This window comes from Chionomys nivalis, chromosome 16 (genome assembly GCF_950005125.1).
Source record: "Chionomys nivalis chromosome 16, mChiNiv1.1, whole genome shotgun sequence".
Lineage (NCBI taxonomy): Eukaryota > Metazoa > Chordata > Mammalia > Rodentia > Cricetidae > Chionomys > Chionomys nivalis.
Window position 1 is genome coordinate 51,277,056 of NC_080101.1, and position 23,716 is coordinate 51,300,771.

The 23,716-nt window shown below is 41.3% G+C and overlaps 1 protein-coding gene across 6 annotated transcripts in view; it reads right to left on the bottom strand.

Annotated features, from left to right (window-relative positions):
- Positions 1-23,716, bottom strand: part of Eya1 (EYA transcriptional coactivator and phosphatase 1) — a 141,008-nt gene that overhangs the window by 90,486 nt on the left and 26,806 nt on the right. For 2 of the 6 annotated variants that reach the window (XM_057790682.1, XM_057790679.1), the window contains 4 exons: positions 21,765-21,842; positions 11,375-11,444; positions 10,901-11,046; positions 7,654-7,791 (listed from right to left, as the gene is read on the bottom strand). In XM_057790682.1, coding sequence (XP_057646665.1) covers positions 7,654-7,791; positions 10,901-11,046; positions 11,375-11,444; positions 21,765-21,842 — 432 coding nt within the window. Of the gene's footprint in view, positions 1-7,653; positions 7,792-10,900; positions 11,047-11,374; positions 11,445-21,764; positions 21,843-23,716 lie in introns of those variants that run through there. The other 4 variants (XM_057790683.1, XM_057790684.1, XM_057790681.1 and 1 more) reach the window with 4 other exon arrangements.

Genomic DNA, 23,716 nt, shown 5'->3' on the forward strand with positions numbered 1-23,716 from the left:
TGAATGGACGTCTCCCATGGCACTTACTGTGGGAAAAGGCTATCCTTTCTAATATGTATTCTTATCACTTTTGCTGAAAATTAATTGATTGTGTACTCCTGTACTGTTTCACTGGTGTTTGTCTTGATGCCAATACCATGCGGTTCTGGTCATTATAGCTCTGTGGTATATTCTGAAGTCAGATGGTATGATGTCTTTTAGCTTTGTTTGATTTTGCTACCCTTCCCTACATCCTATATTTTTATATATATTATATATATATATTTATATAATGCATTTAAATTTTTGTGTTTCTATATTTTGTTCTGAGTTATTTCCAAGGTTACCTCCTGCAGCACTTCCCCCTTATCAAATGCACAGGATAGCCATCTTACACAACAAATGCAGAGGATGGAGAATAGCCATTATCACTATGTTCTGGTTTAGTGTTTTCTAATTTACCAGGCAAACTCCTTCAGATTTTCTGAATCAATAAAGGTGACCGGATCTCAGATACTCAAAATATTGGGATTAATTAATTCTGGTTTATACAAAAAAAGTCATACATACATCAAGAGTAGAGAAAATGGCATATATGATATTTATGCAGATAAATTTGGAATCAAACTGATTCATTACTAAAGACTTCACTGTTACTGTTTTATTAGACTGGCAAATGACAAAAGTCACCTAGGGATAGTATATCCTAAAGATCTGGTTTTCTCTTGCCATTTTCAGAGGTTCCTACAGAGAATGGGTGGAACTTTGTCACCATAGCAAACAAGAAACAGTCCTTCTGGGAGACCCTGTCTGGGTCCCCTGGTCTCATAGGAACAAAGCGGCTGTACCTCTACAACGTGCCAGCCCTCAAAAAGACTTGCATTAAAAATGTCTCTGTTACTTTCTCTCAGTTAACAAGAACACAGCCTATGTTTACTTCTGTTTTGCGTGTGATTTCACCTAAAGAATTTTGTCTATCTCTAACTTTAAAAGGTTTCAAAAAAGAAAAAGAAAGCAACATATAGGTCAAAGGTCTGCTTCACAGAGAACAAGGGCTCACATTAAAACAGGAATCCCAGGCGCCGTGAGAATGCTGGAACCCGCTGGGGCCTGTCTGTACTGCCCATGTTTGAGTGTTTTCCAGCATCTATTCAACAAGCAGGACACTGTCTGTCCCTCGTGGATTTCCACAGACCTCCATTTACTTTCCTTCTCTGGCCCTTTTGCCATGGGCTATGTCCATCATCAGGCGTGATTCCTATGGTATAAGTTAGAGCGGGTCCTGGGGGAAACCTCAGAAAGCCAGACGGGCTATTGAAATGCAAGGCCTCCTTCTTCACAGAAGACGGATCTTAATGGGCCCAGTTTCCCCTTTTCTTCCCGTTTATTTTCAAAGAAAAGTTTTTACTTTGGTAATAAAGGCTGTAATCCATTCATCTTTCCTGATATAGTTCTATATATTTTAACTAAAAACAACTCATACAGACAATAAAATTGGTAAAGGTCACAAATTATTGCTAAACGTCGATTTCAAGGGATTTCCGTGTAATTTTCAACACTTGAAATAACACAAAACGCCAAAAGAGCTGAAATGGAATGTTACTTTTTAAAAAAGAAACTAGAAAAAAAGATGTAAAAAAAAGTCAAGAACTTAGAAATAAGTATGAGGTGACAGACAAAGAAATTGAAGCAATTAAGGGGAAAATTAAAAATAAGGCTGCGTTCCAACCATAACCTAACTGTGTTATTGAGTCAGGAAGCACAGTGCTCAAAAACTTAATAGATCTTTTTTAGGATTTAGTATGCATTTTCCTCCAAACTGCATCTTTAATAAGAATTCCTCTGGGAAAATGCCATTTCTAGAGCAAATACCTTGCCGTGGAAAGGTTTAGCAGGGCATCTCCGGTTTCTAAGTGACTGGGTGTTAGTATTTAGGCATCTGTACTGGCCTGCCCTTGAGGTCCTGGCGGGGACAGGTCCTCAGAAGCAGCCACTAAGAGCACTTGCCGTGCATGTTCCCTAGGTTCCCTTTTAAAAGAAAGGCTCACCTCCTGTTTTTTCCTTTCTCTCTCTCTTTCTGCTTCTCTGCCTGTCTCTCTGTCCTTTCTCTCCCTCTCTGTCTTTCTCTTTTCTCTTCTACCTCTCCTGTCCCAGAGGCCGGTCTACATGTGACCATTAAAATTTTTCAAGGAGTAGAACATGTTACACCCCCACTTTCTTCCTGAACTCCTTTTCCTTTGTTCACAATGAGTCTCGATATGATATGATATATGATATAAGATATGATATATGATATGACATGACACAACCAATCTTGGTACTTTGTAGCCTAGAACACAAGGCAATCCTCCCGCCTCAGCATCCTGAGTCTTAGGATTATAAGCACACCCATTGTCCCCCAAGCTTCTGAACTATGAATGATCTGATGTTTAAATGACTGCCACCTTCTCTTTGGTTCCTCTCACTTATTCCCTGCTCTCCAAGTGGAAATACGAGTCAAGCACACCTGGAAGTCTGGTTATTTCTTTGCCAACAGCTCTTCTGGTTCTTCCTGCTGGTCTCACTCCCCAACACCCACTGCCATTGTCACCAATTCAACCTTTCGTCTATTCCAAGTTGCTCTCAGTCACTTTTACCCACCCACTCCCTGCACCCTTTTCTATTATGTACAAAAATCCCTGATTCTTCATAGCAGTAGTTTTCCCTTCTGTTAAAATATTACTTAGATTTATCCCTGTTTTTTTTTTCAATCTCCTTCCTTTTCTGTGCTTTTCGGTTAATGGGTTATTGGAATTTGGGGGGCGGTTAAAATATTGAAATACATTTTATTATATACAGGAAACATTAATCATACTTCATATACATATGCACATATATAGAAATATGTTAATATATATTTATGGTACATATACAAAAACACATAAACACCCTACCTCTTTGGAAAATGAGATTGGTTATGCTTCCTAAACTGGAATTATCACAAAATTTGGAACATCATCATCATCACAATAATTAAAATATTGATCACTTGATCACCACCACAGAGGAAATAGTAAGTTAAATCACCATGGGACATTTCACAATAGACTCCATGTGGGTCAAAATAATTTGTATATAAAACCTTAATGCTACCTCTCCTTGTGCCTAGGAGAGGTGGGGTGCCACCTCCTATTGTGCCTGAGATAGGGAATGGAGGTTGATGGCAGGGCCAGACCAGGAGGAAGCTGCCTAGCTCCAGAACTATATTCTGCACTCAGGGTCAAAGCTCTAAGTCCATCCTCTGAGTCTGGAGGTGCTGGGAGAAGTGATGGGCACCTGCTCACCAAGTTCCTCAGCATGTCCTACACTTCAGCCAACATGAATTATCTAAACAGCACAAGTGTTTCTCGTGGTGACAATGACACCCTAGCAGCTAACTCTGAGTACCCATCCTATATTTTAATAATTGAAAAGCTCCTCCTTTTTGATGGAGAAAACTAGAAAAAAATACCCTCGATTGCTAAACTACACTCTGACCTGTCTTTTAGCTAGTAGATATATTTTTGTTCCATTTGGGAATTAAACCTGACGTCTTGCACACGCTGGGCAATATCTGGTCTATACCACAGCCCCAAAGAAATTAAACAAAGGAGAATGTTATTCATTATAAATTAATACAAGCTGAGGAATTTTGAAGGTTATTTTATAGATGGTTAACACACACATACACACACACTATAAGACATGTTGTGGGGACTGGAGAGAAGACTCAGTGGTGAGAGCAATCACTGTTTCTGCAGATGGCCAGAATTCAGTTCCCAGCACCCATGTTAGGAAGCTCCCAACCACCTGTAACTCCAGCTCTAGGGTTCCTGGTGCCTTCTTCTGGACTCCTCGGGTACTCCCCATATATGTACATACCCTTATACACACACATGTGCATACTTCCTTGCACACATATACTTACATACCCTCACACAGATATTATTCCACACATACAAACATACCCTCACACAGACATTACCCCAGCATACATACCTTTACAGGCATTACCCCCCATACATATCCTCATACAGACATTATCTCCCCCATATACATACATACCCTCACACAGATATTATCTCCCCCATATACATACATACCCTCACACAGATATTATCTCCCCATATACATACATACCCTCACACAGACATTACCCCCAGCATACATACATACCCTTACACAGACATCACTCCCCCACATACATACCCTCACACAGACATTGCCCCCAGCATACATACCCTAACATAGACATTGCCCCCAGCATACATACCCTCACACAGACATTGCACCCCACATACATACCCTTACACAGACATCACACCCCCACATACATACTCTCACACAGACATTGCCCCCAGCATACATACCCTTACACAGACATTGCACCCCACGTACATACCCTCACACAGACATTGCCCCCCACGTACATACCCTCACACAGACATCACTCCCCCACATACATACCCTCACACAGACATTGCCCCCAGCATACATACCCTCACACAGACATTGCCCCCCACGTACATACCTTCACACAGACATTGCCCCCCATGTACATACCCTCACACAGACATTACCCACACACACATACATACATACTCTCACAGAGACATTATCCCAGACATACAAGCATACTATCACACATATTTTTTAATCTTAAAAAAAAGATGTATTGAGAAGACACTTTGTCTTGTTCTGCTGACACATGCCCGTAAGCCCAGCACTTGGCAGACTGAGGCAGGAGGATTAGGAATTCAAGACTAGCCTGACTAAATGACAAGTCTGAGGCCAGCCAGGGCTACATGGTAAGGCTGTATGTCAAAGATCATTGAAAAAGAAAGAAAGAAACCATAAAAGGCATTTCAAAGTCAACAGAGTACGTAAGCAACCTTCCAAAGTTCCCGGATAATGGCAGTTTTCACACTCCATGTAATGGTCGAGACTCTTGAAAGTGGTTAAGAGGGCTCAGTAGCTTAAAAGTGCTGCGCAAGCCTACAGACCTGAGTTATGATCCCTGACATGAAAAAATCCCAGTGCTCATGGCCTCAGGGACGGGCAGATCCCTGGACCTTAAGTTCCACACTCATGTAAACATCCTAAATTTCTGGTCTAAGCACGTGTGCTTTCTCATCCCTAAGATCAGTCTCTCTCCACATCTGTGCATGTGAATGAAAACGTCCTAAAATCCCAGACCATCTGAAAGAACAGATAGTTTGTTTCTCAAGCATGTTGGAAGAAAATGTTCAATCTCTAGTTCTTAAAATATCTAGGTCCACAGCCAGGTTTCCTTGCCCAAACCCTTAGAGATTGACAATGAAGAAAACTGCGGTTAAGGAAACAGGACTAGAAAAGTGACATATAAAGATTGCCAAGACTCATGTTCTCAGGCCATTTGTGCTGGGCTGAAGAGAGGGCTCAACAGTTGAGAGCACTTGTTACTCTGCCAGAGGACCCAGGCCCACATGGTGACCCACAGTTCCAGGGGACCTAACACTTTTTGCTGACCCCTATGGGCACCGTGCAGGCAACACACCCACCCACATGCAATAAAATATATTTTTTTAAAAGAATCATTTGTCTTAAAACAGAATTTGCTGGGAGCTTGCATTGGCTTTCTCCGCTCAGAAGGCAGACCATTTGTCTTTTCTCTTTTGCCACTGCATCCGCTCCATCAGGCTCAGACGCCTGTTGGGCAATGGAACCCCCACAGTACCTGCTTATTTCCCTCATAGTCTTGAGGCATCCACAGTGGCTTAATGTATTTGGTTGTCCCTCTGACAAGAGCCTGTGAGCCAATAGATCTTTGCTGTATGATGTCTTCCATTGCCCCAGGCCTGTGAAACTCATCAAGGAAGAGTCTCCATCACCTCTTGTTTCTCCCATGTCTCTACTCAATTGAAATTCAGCATGTGCAAAACCTCTTCCAAGACAGCTTAAAAGTTTTGGGATCCAGCATATAAGTAGCTTCCTTCTACCAATAAGTCCTGTCTCCTATAAGACTGTTTTATTCTGTACCCGTTAAACATAGCAAAACTTTTCAATTCAAGCCTTCTTTATACCAAATGCAAAAACAAATGGGAAAAAAAATCAGTGGATCTTGACATACAGAATTTTAACTTGATGTGTGGTAAAAACTAAACAGAAAAGTCATAAACTAAAAACATGTTTATGAAATAGTATACAAAGCTGAAGAACCTCAATATAATAAATCATTGAAGAAATTTGAATAATACCAATGAGTAGAAGAAAATAATTTTATCTCCTTAGTTTTAAAAAACATAAAAATATCTAAGTTAATATCAAACATCAACATGTGCACTGTGTTCTCCCTATAGTGCATCCTTACATATGTAAATATATAAGAAATTCTTAGAAAGTATAAAAGAATTTGTCTAGAAATCCCACACTGGTACTCATCAGGAGAAACAATTAAAAATACAGAGAAGATATGCATGACATTGTTATAAATGTCCAGTAACAAACAAGGAAGTAGCTAAATACCATACATAAATACCCCTGAATACCATACAGCCCCTACAATAATATTTTAGAAAATAACATATTGATGTAGAAAGTTTTTAAAATATATTCCTTACTTAAAATAGGCACATGATGAAACAATATTGTGCAATATAATTGTCTACGGTGTATGTACATAGAAAAGAAAGGTAAGAATTGTAAGGAGCATATGATTGAAGTCATTTTTGCATTTCTCTATATTTTCTAACTTATCTTCAACAAAGAGCAGAATAACCACATAATAAACATAAAAAATGAAAATCAGAAAAGGAGTTCCTTCAGCCAAGAAGACCGAGGAGTCAATGTAATTGTATTTGCCTCTTAGAAAATCAAAAATCATTTGTGAAGCTGATGTTTAGTTAACAAAAACAAAACGAAACAAAAACAAGCCTCAGAAAAATATTTAATTATGTGAAACTTACTCTCCAGAAATTTACAGATGTATTTGCTTGGTAACAATCTGCTAATTACAGGTAGTATCAGCGTAGTCTAGAAAAGGCTTTGATGACAACCCCACGGTGTCTAAATTGCACCTATGCCATGTTTTGTCTGCAGTTTCAAACAGAGACCCACTGGTTCATGGAAGCATTATCTTGAGGCTCCGTGGGGTAGCTACAATTGGCTCCGTGTAAATTTGATTTGGTCTTTGGTAGATCATTGAACAAAGACATCACATACTCTATTTGGGGGGCAGAGTGTACCGTCTCCCAGTACCACCCATCACTGAAATGAAGAAACCAAAGATCCCTCTTAGGAAAGTGAGTTGGTTACACCATATCCAGGAGCCTCCTACACACTGCATTACAGCCTCTTAGGGCTGACTTCGCTTCCTTTTCATTCTCTTTTTCTAACTAGTAACAGACAACAAAGGCAGAAACTTGAGCGTTAAAGACAAAACTAGAGCATTTGAAATATCACCTTTATAGATCATCCCATCTAATTCCTTCACGTAAATATGGAAATCCTGATCCAGAGGGCAGCAGGTGAAGAATCTACTTTGACATATGTTGTTGACCTGCCTCGGAGCCCAGTCCACTAGCCTCATCGCCTTCCAGCTAAGAGAACACCACGCTTTCTTTAGAAATTAACAGCCAACCGTTGTAGGAAAGCAGCAAAGAGGGGCTGTATACAAACCTTGCATCTGGTAGCTGTATGGCGCCTGTCCAGGTTGAGGGGTACCAAAGCTTGTGCCATAGCTGAGAAATCCCGTCTGTCCAGGTGACTGAGACTGTGACAATCCACCTTCCGTCTTGATGCCTGCCCACAATGCACCTAAATCAGTTAGTGACAGCTGATCTATCTGTTCGTTTTCAGAAGCTGGTAAATATAAACAACCACACATTCACAACTGCCTGGTCACTAAGACGCCCCATCTCGTCTGCAGGAATACGGGGTATGGATGTTTACCGTTGAATGCCATAAACCACAAGCTCAATTTTTCTTTTAAAAAGTCAGGCCAGCTGGACTGTGACTGAAAAAGCACGGGATAAAACCGGACTCTCTGAACATGGCGGACAATGAGAGCTGACAAGAGGCCAAGGACAATGGCACGGGGTGTTGATCCTACTTCAGGTTCTGGCTTTGTGGGAGCCTAGACAGTTTGGATGTTCAACTTCCTAGATCTGGATGGAGGGGGGAGGACCTTGGACTTTCCACAGGGCAGGGAACCCTGACTGCTCCTGGGACTGGAGAGGGAGGAGAAGAGGAGTGGGGGGAGGGGAAGAGGGGCGGGAGGAGGGGGAGGGAAATGGGAGGCGGGGAGGAGGCGGAAAATTTTTTTTTCAATAAAAAAAAAATAGAAAAAAAAGTCTAGATTTGAATGTTTATTCACACAATTTGCTCTGGTTTTCTTGCATTCAACTTTCTAGAAAGCAGAACTCTAGAGGTGTCATTTCCATAACTCATTTTGTAATTTTACTAGAGTAGGTCATTCTGTCATAGTCAGAAATAATTATAATAAAGGAGGAGGCACATTGTTCCCAAGTCACTATGTCTCCTTTTCCGCTGAGACCTGATTACTCTGAGACCCTAGGATTTTCATCTTTTCCCCCGAGGTACTTTGAGGAAAAATGCTAGTGCACAAGGTACTTTGAAGTCAAAGGAAGCAATACAGGATACAAACAATGAGGAGCCTTCTCCCGAGGATCTAGATCTTTCTGTAAGGGCAGTATTAAGAAAGTAGAATGTCAAAGAATTGGAGCCTCTAAAATAGCAGAGTGATCTATACACCTGTGGAAGTGGCCAGGGCACCCTGTTCACCATTACTCATTTTCAAGTATTTAAGTGTGATTCTCCTATAGTACATTAGAAGTTATATTATCATGTAAATGCAAGTTTATGCTTTATAGGATTACAGCAAAATTATTTGTGGTCCTCAAATATTTCTCAAAGCATCAGGCTGGTATACTAATTTCAGACTGGAACTTGGTAAAACTAAGGTAGGCCACTGTTCTCAATTGTAATTAAAGACAGTCATAAAAATGGACAACTGACCCTCATTCCCACAGAGGGAACACAGAAATGGTCCTGCCAAGAGAATTCACATTTTTCAATAATCTTGGTTTTCAGTGAAGATAAATTATATCTTTTCGATCTAGGATACACAGTAGTCTTGCTGTTTATTTCCATTTTAGGGGAATTTCATGGGTAGAATGAAGTTAGGTTATTATCCTGAGGCAGTGGAAGAATCTGATTTGGCTGAGAATGTCTACTTTAATTTCTTGAGTATTTCTGAATACCTCACAACGACCTTAACATTGAAAACTTAGCACAGTCTTAACATGTAAAAACAATGTGATGTGCTATGCACAGGCAATTTTGCCAATGAACATCTCAAACCTGTGAATGATCCCTGGGAGCTCACGTGCCTTAGGCAGGTGGCTGGAGAGTTCTAGAAACTCCCTTGATTTCCATGTATCACCAGTAGGGACTTCCCCCCTGTCTTCCTCCACCCACAGGCATCTTGACCTCCCTCCAGCCTTCACTGGACCACCTTAGAGGCGCAGAATGGGAACTGCAGTGATGAGGAGAAGTGCAAAGAGGTGGAAAGCCCCCGGAGCCATTCCATCTCCAAAACCTCTACCCCCAGGCAGAAAACTCGCTTTCCTAGAAACCTGCTAGCAGATGAGTGATGGGTCTAATCTAAGCTCTAACAAATTTGTTTTGTATCCTCTCTGCTATTCTCACTTTGAAAATCTATGCCTATCTCTCCCCCGTCCCCCGCCCTTTTTTCCCTTATTTTCACAGTACAATGTAGAAATCTGGGGTAACACATCCTTAGAGAAAGTGGCATTTAGTTCTGATAGTTTTGAAATAAAACTTCAGAAGCTGGAGTTATATGTAAGTTAGATTTTATTTCTATGTGTTTTAAAATAAACTAATAGAGAATCAAATTCCTTGAGGTCAAGAGACAGCAGTAAAGAAGAAAGTTGCCTAGCTTCTAATGGGTGGTGAAAAACTTCAACAAAACAACAATGTTGTCAGTGTTTACTGGAAAGTATACAACACAAAAATTATACCAACAAAAGACTAATGTAGCAGTTGGCAAAATGGTATCATCTACAAAAGGACCTATTCTAGTCTTTTCCTACAAATACTCATATGCTTTTTGTGATTGTTCTCTGTCTTGGTTCTTAATAAAATGCCCCATATTCGTATACTTCAATTTAATTGGTTGAAAAAATGTGATCACAACTCAATTGAAAAAAAATGTATTTTGAAATTTGTAGTCTTTTGTAAATAGAACTTTGGGATTTGGCTGGCTTTATTTTTAATTTACAGGTATTGAGCCCATCACAATTAGGTTAAATTACACCAAGATAAAGATAATCTCCAGGTGGGAAGGAACAAATAGCATGTGAGCTTCAAATGCTTCCTGATCCGCGCCTTCAAAGGGCGGTCCAGGAGGCGATATATAGATCATTTTTCCTAATGGGTGATAATGCGGAAATTTGATCAGGTAACCACCCCTAGTTTCAGGGCAAGAGTTTGTTGAATTCTGCATGTACTTCCCTAATCATAGCTAGGTATCTGATAAACAGGAAATGGATCTTTATACCAAAAGACTTCATTCATAGAAATTTTATCACAAATATGCACAGAAATACTTCGGATTCCAGAGTCAAGTGCTCCGATGCCAAATTCAGATATAAGCAGAGAAGAAGGAGAGCAAGGGGCCTTACAACCTGTTCACCACCTCTGACCTCAAAGTAAGAGTTCACTGCCCTTACAAAGCTCACTAGCAAGAATTACACAGAATTGAAAGCAAGAGGGTAATGAAAATTTCTGAAGTAGACCAATAGCAACATGCTTGAAATACTACTCAAACACACAACACAGGTCCACCAGAAGACACCACAAGAAGAACGGTCCAGCGACTCACCATAGGAAGAAATTCCATAGGGCTGTCCCGGCTGTGGGTACGTGGCGTAGGCTGTGGCTTGTTGCATTCCTGTGGTGAACTGTGTTTGCCCATATGCAGCCATAGTTTGTGAGGAAGGGGTAGGGAGAATATGTGGGTATGGTCTGCTATTTGTCAGGAATGACAGAAAATAGAAAGCCCATGCATTAGATGGAAACATGCAAGGTCAAATGAACAACTACATCACAAATTCCAGCTAAAGAGTGCATGTTACAGTCAGACTTCTCACTAGCACTGATAAAGCACTTCCAAGTACTTCAGTGCTGCTAGGAGGTGCTAAAAATCTATTTGTATACATATGTGTGTGTTTAATTAACCCTCTACAAAATTCACATTTGCTTAAATTAAGACAAAACATGGGCACAGACATGACTCCGAACAAGGTAAAGTCTACTTAGAAAAGTCATGTATTGATTAAGAGAAAATACATCTTACTTGGAAGGATAAATCTGTGGTGGAGAGAATGGGTGAGCTGGTCTTGGGCTAAAGCTGCTGCTCCCGAGAGCTGAGGAAAGAGAAAACACAGTGATGCTAGGAACCCGAGGAGAATACCAAACATGCGAAAACACTGGCATGTCACAAACTACGGCACCACCAGGGAAAGCTGCAGGTATTTGACGTCTGTGATCTACAGACATGGTGATTTCCTATGGTCTTCCTAATAGGAAGTCAAAGAGGGCTGGAGAGATGGCTGATCAGATCGGAACACTAACTGCTCCTCCAGAGGACCTGGCTTTGATCCCTAGCACCCACCCACATGTTGGTTAACAACCAACTGTAACCTCTGTTTCTAGAGGATCCAATGTCTCATTATAACCTCCTCAAACAATGTACACATGTGGTGTAGACATGTGCAAGCAATACACCCACACACATAAAATAAAATAAGTCCCTTTTTAAAAAGGGGGGAACACACAGGCACTGATTGAGTGATTCTAATTTTTAATAGACTCTTAAAAATCCAGTCATAAATACTTATAAATACAGCCATCAATACTTGTCAAGGGGCTTCGGTTGTGAAGAGCGCGCTTCCCTCAGGAAAGCCAGACTGAATTGGAGGAAGGAAGAGGAAAGGTTCTCTGGCTATTGGTATGCATCAGGAACGCAAACCTCAACCCGAATTAACAAGAAACGTGGTTCAATCCCTCCTGTGAGGGGAATGGGAGCGATCCTCGTTTGCCTGAGTAGATGTAACAGTGTTGTTTAGTAAAACTGCATTCCTCCAACTATCTTGAGCGTCTCAGGTTGCAAGCTGAGCCCGTTTGTTCCCGGGCTGCTCTGCGTGTTCCTGTTCTCTCAGACTCACGTATTCGCCTTGGATGCACAAGCAAGCACTTTTTTGTTTTATTTATTTATTTTTTTTCTGAAAGAAGCAATCAAGTGAAACTTAATTTCTTTTAATCAGATTTCCTTGACTCTGGATGTTCCAGAAATTCACCAGGCTTCTATCAAATGTACTTTGACTCTCATTCAAATTTAAAAAAAAAAAAAAAAAGCAAAGACCAATTTTAAATAAATAGTATAAAGGTTTAAAACGTTGACTTTTGTTATAAGTAGGACAATTTACCTACATAAAACAATATTTTGTGAGCACATATTTGCCCCCAAACTTTCCAGTCTTCCCCTGTTTTGGTGCGGTCATTACAGACTGGAACATGGTTGTTGTTCTCCTCCGCCACTCCTCAGTGTCTTCCGGGACTGTCCCATCTGAGCCGTATTTCTCTCACTCCTATGTCAAGTCCCAAGCACTCAGAGAATCATGTGCTTTCTCGTTTGTCACATAATGCATTTATGCCTGCCACACTTCATTTCCCAGTGGGCACTTGGGAGAAGAGTGGGAGATTATGATTAGAATCTCAGGAAACATGGGCTATCTTTCTCCATTCAAACAAATGAGACCTAACCCAGGGACTACGATGAGGTCTGGGCACATTCTAGCCTTTCACTCTGCCCGATTTCCACCCTGGATGTCATCATAGGAGGGACAGAATACACATGAAAGCAAAAGCAGGACAACCTGGTTCATGTCCCCCTAACTTTGGGTACTTACTAAATGCCTGCTTGGTCCCCATCCCCTTGCCTGATGCGGCAACAGTCATGGAAAGCCAATCCCTAGACTCCCCATGGGGAGATTTGTTAAAAGCTGCCATTGCTAGAAGGGAGTTATTGGTGAGAATACACTTAGTCTATAAGGGCTGAGTGACACTTGTCTAGGCCATGTGTGGGGACAAGCTCTTCCACTCCCAAGAGCAAAGCAAGCAATCTCTACTTTGTGGGGCATTATCTACAAAGTAGGCAATATCTAGGCCATGTGTGGGGACAAGCTCTTCTACTCCCAAGAATTATCTCCCTGGGGCAATCACAATTAAAAGCAAATGTTAGTAAAACAAATGCCATCTGAGGACAGAATCCAAGAGACCCTCCTTCATTCTTCTCTAGTTCTAGATCTGCTTTTTAACTTCTGGGTCATAATTCCTGAAAAGATTATCATCCCAACAAGCTGCATCCAACACTGTGTTTTACATAGAGAACAAGGGGAGATGTTAGGATTGTCTGTCACACTTGTAAGGCTGTGAAACCTGTGCTCGAAGTCTAGACCTTGTCTGTGTGTATGCACAGGAAAGCAGCAAGAACTGGGGGCCACAGGCTGTGGAAAGTCACGTCATGGCGTTTCAAGTCACTTACTCCAGTTTTCCTTTTTCCATTTCGGCAACAAGGTTTGCTTCTTGGCCTCATATGAGCCTTGTGAAGACTAAGAAAGACAATTCACATGAAGGGTTTCATATAGTGTTTGCATAAATAAATGATTTTCTCTGATTCTCACCATTTTTTTTGGCTGACCTTGTCCTTTCTGTATTTCTATGGTATGTTTGTCCACACATGTGCATGTTCATGTGTATACCGGTGCACATATGTGTTCAGGTGTGTGTGTAGAGGCAAAGGCTAGGTTAACCTTGGGCATCCTTTTTCAGGCACTGGCCACCTTATTTGTGAGACAGGCTCTTTAATTTGCTCGGAACTCACTGATTCGGAAGGCAGGCTGGCCAGCGAGTCCAGGGTCCGGCTTAGCTCCATCTCTCCAAGATTGAGATTACAAGCACAGGCCATAATGCCTGGATTTTTTACATGGGTTGTAGGATCACACCCAAGTTTTTATTGTTGCACATAAGGACTTTACTGAGTGGGCTGTCTCCCTGTTTCCCTGGCCTCTCTTCTGTTTGTTTGTTTGTTTGTTCTTTAATTCTATTCAATAAACAACAGCGTCATCTGTCTAGGAAAATGCTTAATGGTAAAATTTTGGACCCATGTTTTACACATGGGGTGTTCAGGATAGACAGAGGTAACATCTTTGAAGACAGAGTGGTGGGGGGCACAAGCACGCTGGCATGTACACCTACATCCTATTGTCTTTTCCCATCTAAGCATATATTACTCTGACATCCCTACCCAGAAGCTACACCCCAGTCACTGTCTCAGATCCCCCTTCCTTCACTCATCCCAAATCCTAAAGTGGGTACTGCTCTGACCCTCACCCTCATACACACCCCTCATCTGGGACTCCAGCACTGCTTCAAGTCCCCATCATGTCACACTGAGGTGACTGAAGCACCCATGAGGACACCTGCCTCATGTCCCATCCTCTACCCTCCCTTCCTAGTGCCACCACAGAGAAGTCGCTTTATATCCATCCTACAGCTCACAGTCTTGTAGCCATTCACATGATTCAAGGAACGGCTGCTAAATTACTTGGAAGAAGACACGGAAGATTGAGGCTCCCACACCCGCCCTTTTGTGATGCAGTGCAACCTGCCTGTATTTCAGTACTCCTGCACACGTGGTCTGTTTACAGTCATCTTGATCTTCTTCAAGATACAACCCCTGCCTTATCATGCTCTTCTGTCCTCTGTTTGACAGACTTACCACCACAGAGACTCAACTGTTGCCTTTCCTTCACTTTACCTTCTTTCTCTGAACTTTCCTGGAGCATTGCATATGTCCACAAAGTCCCATTAGGGGCAATGCATTCTGGTTAGCACAGCTTCCTGTCTAGCTATGACTATTCTCAGCAAACAATGAACTTCAGGTGCTGGAGACTTCTTATGTCTGTTTCCTCAGCCCCCGATGGGATCTCTCTAGTGCATAGTAAGATATCAACAAGTAACGCTCAGGTCATAAGAATGAGATCATGGGCCTATGAAATAAATAGCTCAGGGGTAAACTGAGGCTGCCAAACTCAATGATCTAAGTTCAATTCCTGGGACCCACGTGGCAGAAGAAGATTGGCTCGAGGAAATTGTCTCCTCTGGCCTTCGTATGCACATATGGCATGTGTGGCCACATACATACATATGTCAACATGTACCCATACACACAAAGTATAAAAAAATAAAATGAAATTGCAGCCATAAGCAAGTTTACAAACCTGAAATGAAGGGTAGATCTGACATTTCACGCTATACATAATGAACCTGACATGACTTTTTTTGTTGTTGTTGCTGTTGTTGTAAACTGGAGAAAATAGTATCATCTATGAACTAGTAAAAGCCACGAAAATCACTACATATTTCGAACTATATAACATAGAACATACCATATATGAGTCCTCTAATCCAAACCCTCGAGACCTCTGGAAGCCTATAGTCAAATGTCTACTGTGCTATACCTCAAGAACGCTTCCCTTCAATTCCTAAACTGATTTTACAACAGTAATCCAGGAATCCCAATAGATCTTCGTGTCCTGGACCAGAATAACCCAGAGCAAGTGGGATTACTGAAGATTATTTTATCATGGCAGATACAATCATCACCTTATTCATTCATCAACTCCAAATAAACAGGAATCAGAGAGTCCTGAAAACACACAGACAATCCATACCTCCTTACCAGTTAACACACCAGTGATTATTTTTGTCTTTCTCTTCCTTCTACCATATAATTTAAAGAGGCTTCCATAAGTCTTGCTATGGGAGAGAATTCAGAGTAAGTAGCTAGGTCAAGTATGAGAATCCACTAAGCAGATCAAGAGGACTCTCAGAAGTTTCTTGTTCTCAGTCCATGCCTCCATGAGGCAGGTCTGTCATCACTGGCAACATCCCTGTACTGGTCAGGTCAAAGGTATTGACATGAGTTTTCACTCTTCTCTGTCCTTCAAACGCAGTCAGCTCCTTCTTCAAAACACTCCACTCTGACAGCTTCTCAGTTCCGCTCATTGATTGCTCTGCTCTAGTTCCTGACACGGCAATGAGAGAAGGCACCTTCCACGTCTCCAGCGAAGAGACATAATCTAACAAGGGATATTCAGCCAGGTTCTGAAACCCATCTGCATAGATACAGGATTGCCTCTGTTTCAGTGGTTCCTCCTCCTGCAGCCAGTGACAAGGATGGCAGGTCTGGGAGACCTGAGTCCCGCAGAGGCCTTGCTGAAATGCATTAGACTGGAAGACGGCCTAGATCAGCTCCACCTAGCCTATCTTTTCTTCCTTCTCTTCTCTGAATTTCTTCTAAAAAGATCCTGGCACAAGACTCCCAACACATCAGCTCTTCTGGGAGATTTGAGAAACCGGTCTACTTTCTTCTTAGTCAGGGAAATGCTGGACTCCCTGATTCTACCCTGTCCTAATAAAGTCCTTTTTTGCAATGACGTGTGTCTGTCTGTCTGTCTGTCTGTCTGTCTGTCTATATATGAGTGTATATACCTATGTAGGGAGGTCAGAGGCCAACATCGTGTCTTCCTCTGTCACTTCTCCATGTTATGTTTTGAGAATGCATGCTTGAAGGTTTTATGAGTGCAGAAAATCTAATTCACGTTCTCTAGCTTGTGGAACAAAGACTTTTCCACTGAGCTAACTCCTCAGCCCCAAATATCCCTTTAATAAAACCTGTTTAATGACAACTAGATCACGTAAAAACCCAAAGCACCAACCAAAGTACTAAGTTTCCTAACCAGAACTCATTCCTTTATCCACCACACTCTAAGCTCAGATGCTCCCCCTTCCAAAAGATCCCCTCTCTAAACACAAAGCTCACAGGCTCTGTTTGGGATCACCTTTCTTTGCTTCAGTGTGATGTCTTTCCATAACCAGTTAGGAAGTTAACCATACTGATCATTCGGGATGTTTTTCTCTTCTCCTGAGTAGTTTCTACTTGCTGATACACTGTGTACGACTGATGCCATCAACAGGTGCTTGACTAAGAAGCAGTAACACATTTAGATGTGGGGACTGGCAGGTTAGCTAGAGACCTTGCAAACACATTGTTTACAATCCCTATGGTCCTTAAAAGTTTCAAATAACTGAAATAATTGTGTCAGGGCTAGAAAGAGAGCTGGCAGACAAAGGTGATGGCGGTGCTGGTGCTTGCTGCCAAGCCTAAAGACTAGAGACCACCATGGTGGAAGGAGAGAACTGGTTCTTGGTAGCTGTCCTCTGAGCTTCATTCATACCATGGCATGTGTGTGTACTGGTAAGGAGTAAATGAGCAAACCGCAGCAAGCAACCTTGCATGTTCAAGTCCCCCGTGTGTTTCAGCAAACTGAGCACTTTCCTCCCGTGTCCCCACACTGGGGGCAGGAGGGAAATATGAAAGAACCCCCTTATGAGACAGAGGTGACACAGCTACCACCACTAGAACGGCCCCATGCTGCCTTCTCTTTGTTTACTGTTTTCTAAGAAAATGAAAGAGCTTTGTCTCCACAGGGCTCTGCTTCTTAGACCTGCTCCCCACTCCCTGGCGCACCCACTTCTTCCCTCTTTCTCCTCACATAGAGACTCTGTAGAAAATATCATCTTTTCTAAATTCAACAAGGTGTCCCTCCATCTTCACCTCAGCCCTTTTCTAGGGACATTTTCTTTCTCCGTATCTTTCCAGACAGCAGCTGCTAAGCATCTGAGATTCAAGGTATTACCAAGACCCCAGCAAACTGCTTCGTCAAAGCATATGCTTTCTGCTGTTCTGGAAAACCTCTCATTTTCTGAGGCCCATGACAGCTCTCTAACATTCCCGTGATGATGGCCTCCTAGACACCACCTTCCATTAGGCCAAAGCTTTAGAATTCCACAGTGTCTCCCAATAGGTCCCCAAAGAATTATTCCAGAATTCTCTTTCCGTCTGGATCTCTATTCTGGCTCAAGACCACAGTCCAAGCTTTTTATTTCCCCATTTCATGTCTCAATCCACAAAAACATTGACCATTTTGTTCCTTCATTTAGGCAACATACATTGAGCAACCCTAAGGCACTCGGTATTATCGTGGCTACTGGCAGGTGTGTGTGGATAATACCAACATGCTCTGTTCTCATAGAGCTACACAGTAAACTAGAAGACAGCTAATGAGAAATAACTTTAAAGCACTGGGGACAGTTCAGCAGGGAGTATGAAGAATGAACTGCAGAACTGCATGGTGGTATCCCACTGGCTTGAAGATTAGGGGAGACTCTTTTACTTTCCAGGATTTTCTTGTTCTCATTTCACATCTTTTCCAATGTCATCATGAGATGCAGGACTCCCTCCATCTTTGTCTCCTGTCCGTGTTGGGCTGTATCTTCTCCATTGAGACAGTTGGACACATAAATAATTACTCTAAGCTATTTCTTCTAAAAAAAAACTCTCAACTCTCTTACCTCTGCGTTCCCTTGACTCCTATCTGCCAATCAAGTGTCTCTTTGCCTGGGTTGCTAAGCCTTTAAAACCATGCTCTTATCCTTTCTGATGCTGCAACCCTTTAATACTGTTCTCCATGTTGTAGTGATCCCCAGCCATAAGATTATTTCATTGTCACTTCTTAACTATAATGTGCTATTGTTATAAACTGCAGTGTAAGTATCTAATATGTAAGCAGCCCTGTAGAGCTCGTGACCCACAGGTTGAGAATCACCGCTTTAAAGGGAAACCTCACTCTGAGAATATATAAGTTGAAGCGCTCTGGCTTGGTCGGGACCTGTGTCTGCCGTCTGTCCACTTTTGAGTTGGAAGCCACCTTGTCACACTTTCCTGTTCTGTACCACATCTCCTTCCATCTTCTCCAACTCCATACACTCACAAGCCTGCCACTAATCTCTGCACTCACTATTCGCTTGCTCATGCGATACTTTACTGAGCAAGGATGAACGGTCAGCCATAGGAGTCAAGAACACAAGGCTAACAAGGGGCAGAATCCCTTCCAATTGTCTTATCTCCTTGTACCATGTGATGTATAACTTATATTTAAAACACTGCTTTTCAAATCTATAGGTGCCACTCATGTGCCCAATAAGCAAATGTTGGGAAAAAGACAACAACAGAAAAAGAAAAAATAAAGTACAAAATTCAGCCTGCTACCTAGACACAAACACTGTTTCTGTTCCCACACATACAGAAATATATTCATACAAAGAAAAAGCCTTTCTTTAAGAATAGAACTGATTATACTAAAGACATTACTTTCCAATTTTATTTTATTTTGGCTTTTCAAGGCAGGGTTTCCCTGTGTAGCCTTGGCTGACCTGGAACTCACTCTGTAGATCAGGTTGGCCTCGAACTCAGAGAATTACCTACCTCTGTTTCTGAGAGTTGGGACTAAAGGTGTGTGTGCATTGCTACAGGTTTCCAAGATATTCTTCTTACCTAAACTACCCCTTTACTTCATCTTAGAACTAAGATGCATGTGTCTACATGTACTCTGCATATAGGTATTTATCCATGTATATGCACATATAAATATTGGTGGTGTGTGAGTGAATCTGTGATATAGACAGTAGCTTCTTTTAAATTCTCTGCTTTCACTTCCAATTCAATATTCTCATGTCATCTCTACATTTCTAATTATCTCTGTCATCATGGGATCGCCTATTTAGCTCACACACATATACACACACACATACACACACACACAGGAGGGGAGGTTGTTCTGACTTCTGGTTTCAACATCAATAAATCCCACTAACTTTACCATGTAGACTTCCAAACTTCCCATCTGCAAACTTTCTGAGCTCTGATACTGACATTTCCAGGCGGCTCATACCTCTCACTTAAAGTATCCCATCTTGATGTGTCAGACAAACTCCACATATGTCTAGCTCTACTTCTCTGTGTCTTGCTTGCTTGACCCAATGCCCACTGGTCACAGATGACTTAAGTTCCATAAGTGCATCAAATCCCTCATTTTCCCATTCCCATTGCCAGAATTTTACCATAATTCTTCAATATCTCTTTTTAAAACTTATTTACTTATTTTTATTTTATGTGCATTGGTGTTTTGCCCGCATGTACATCTAGGGTAGCAGATCCCCTAGAACGGACAGATACACTGACACATCTGTTAGAGACAGCTGTGAGCTGCCATGTGGGTGCCGGGAATTGAACCCTGGTCCTCTGGATGAGTAGCCAGTGCTCTTTAACAGCTGGGCCGTCTCTCCAACTGCCTCCCCAATAGTTCTTAATCAAATGAACGCAAAACTTTTAAACTAGCATCTCACTTGAATTCAGGTATCTACGAATACATTGCCCCAACACCTATGACTGAATGAGGGACCTAAGTGTCAGCCTGTCCTTTGCTGTCTCCCTTGCACAGAGGCTAAAACAAGTCCCAGGCAGAATTTGTTGGCCTCCTTAGATTCTGAACCCACCCCTCTATAGCACATCCATATTGATCACACAGTGCCCGTTAAGAATGGCAGATTTTTGTCAGTGTCCACAGTTCCATGCCCTTTGAGCTACGGTCCCCTTACTTAGAGCAGCCAATTCGTCAGTGCCCTCCTCCATGGTTCCATGTGAACTTTTTACTATCTGTTTCCTAAATCTGAGTACTAGTCTGGGAAATCTTTCCTAATAGTTTAGCTTTGTCTGATCTCTACTACAATCCTGCCTGGGTGCTCTTGCAATAGGTCTTCTCTCTGCTATTGCCAGACAGTACTGGGATAATTTTTCATTTGTTCATTCCATTAAGTCCTGAACTGAGATCATTTTCATAATCTGTGAATTTATAATAGCACAAAGCACATTGCCTGGAATGAGCTAAATTCCACTTAACGTTTTGAGAAAGAAGAAACTGACATAAGATGCTCTGTTGTTTTCTTACCGCTTCCATCTAATATCATTAGTGCCAAAATTCTGCCTGTATACTTAATTTTGTATCTGTATACAATTTCATTCCATTGTGGCTAATTGTAAATATATGATTCTAAGAACTAGATCATCGACAATAAATCTATGAAGGCACAGCGCTCCTAAAACATAGGTATTAAAAAACATCAGAAAACATGGCAAGGGCATGCAATTGAAGAATTGTCTCTTACAGAAATCATTTTTCAATAAAATAATATCCTCTGGGTAGCTTGGCAAGTGCACGGCAAGTGCTCCACAGTAAGCCACTGCCACCACTAAGTCCTTCTGAGTGTTTTCATCGTGACAGATGTGTGATGTGTGCCGTTTACTAGAGGCTTTACGAATGTGAGAGAGATGAAGACAGAGTCAGGCCAGCATAGGCATAGCTCAGACACGAGTCAGGTTTGAGGCTGCTAAGTCTATTTAGGATGTCTTGAAGAGTCAAATTTTTGCCCATGAAAGTTGCATGATTGGAAAAATGATACAAATAATAAAAGGAGAAGCATCATTCACATACAGAGGTAATTTAGCTGAAGAATAGAGAACAAAAGTCCTTTTATCTTCTTTGGGCACCAACCTTATTTGTAAATACTTCCTAGGGACTACAGACACATGAATTATTCGTTTGGATTTACATTTGTACCTGTGAATACCCATACACTTATATAAACATATATAGTCACATAGTAAACTAGGAAATACAATTGCTGAGAGCAAACCGGAAAATCTAAGTTTCGTTCCTTACCTGAACCTGAGAAACTGTCTAAAGACCCGTCTGCTGCTGTTGAAGCTATTTCGCTGCTGCTCATTGGCTCTGTTTTAACTACAAAAGTAAACACACATCACACACCGAATTAGTAGTCATCTGTGAAGGTGCGGGAGAGAAAAGATAACATCCTAAACAGTGCTAAGGAATTATTTTATGAGTCATTATTTGTCCATTTGAATGTAAGTCAGATTTTCTTATTATACCCTATTTTGAAGAATTCTCGTGTTAAATTCCTTTTCTATAAGAATGTTCTTCTTCTGTTACATATGAGCCTTTAGAGCCATGGCTCTCAACATTCCTAGTGCTGCGACCCTTTAATACAACTCTTTATGTTGTGACTTTCAACCATAAAATTATGCAATTTTGCTACTGTTACTAATTGTAGTGCAAATATCTGATATGCAGGAGATCTGATATGGGACCCAGGCCCACAGGCTGAGAACCACTGCTTTAAAGGAAGAATTTAAATACAAATTAAATTCATTTTCAGTATATAACTACTAATTTGATTATTAGTAGAAACTTTACTTACAATATACAAAGTGAAATTACTTTGTGGTGTTTGTCAAATATCTGATATTTAGCCCAGCAGTCAGAAGGAAAATTTCAAAGGCATCAAGAAGTAGGGAATAAGTGACCATACTTAAGTCCAGCTGATTCCATGGTGATTGAGAACAAGTATGTGCATGTGCACATAATACACACACACACACACACACACACACGTCTAGAATGTTGCAGACACAACCTCAAGCTAATAAACTCCTACCACCAAGCCATTTCATGTCATCAATTCCTCAAAATGAAAAAAAAAAAAGGAATTTTCCCATTTCAAAACAATACTGATAGAAGATAGTGTGAGGAAAAATATAAACATAATATATATGCATATGTGTATGTATAGATAATTTTTGACAAAGTTTCTTAGGCTGAGAAGTAACATTCTGATTTAGATCATAGGATGTCTACTAAACCTATTCCAAAAGAATGACAGAATTACACTATGCCACCAAAGAGTGCCACACTGCTTCAGAACTCAGAGCAGCTGCCTTCTCTCTTCCTAGCTTTAGAACCCCCTTTCTGGAGTGCCATTGTTAGCATGTTCCTAACCCATGAGTGAAGGTTCCTTAGTCTCTATTTTCAGCGGGGAAATGCATTCATATTCCAAAGTTAACCTAAAACTCTGTGTTCCCTGAAGTGAAAATTCTGACCATAGAGTTCAGGAAGAGAGGCTCCCCTTTCAAAGTAAGAACATTCTGGAATGGGAGAAGATGGAGAAAAAAGCTCTTCTGTCTCAATGTCACCAATCTTTCTAAAATGCCACACAGAAGACTTATCCAACTCAAGTCTTGGTCCTGAGCATTTATTTTACATACGCATGATGAGTTGTTTTCACATGAGCATTGTAAGCAGATGAATCAGGCAATCATTTAAAAAAATTAATTACTTAGATGGCTTCTAAACAAAGTCAGGGAGAAAAACAAAAAACAAACAAAACAAAACAAAACAAAAAACGAAAGAACCCAAACCAAACCAAAACAAAACAAAAAAACACCGAGACTAATGGAAATCATTCTGCCTGATTGTTTTCATGTAGACCACACAACAGCGAGACTCAAGTTCTGACTCAAATTTTCACTTTTCTGCCAGTTGTTTTGGGTTAGAAGTCTCAGCTGATGCTAATACATTCCGACAGAAGCCTGCCGTTCCCTTCTCTCCCCGCGCCATCAGCCACCTAATGTTCCTGCTCATCGTAACCACCACATTGCCACAGCTGTAGAAAAGCTAACAGGAACTACAGAGGGCTCTCCTCCTGCTCAAGATAGCCACATTATACTTCATGTTCCTTTAGAGACCTGACACAATGCCTTCATTAAATCACCCGGTTGTTCCAGTCCACTTTTCAGACTGACCTCTAATGGGAGGCT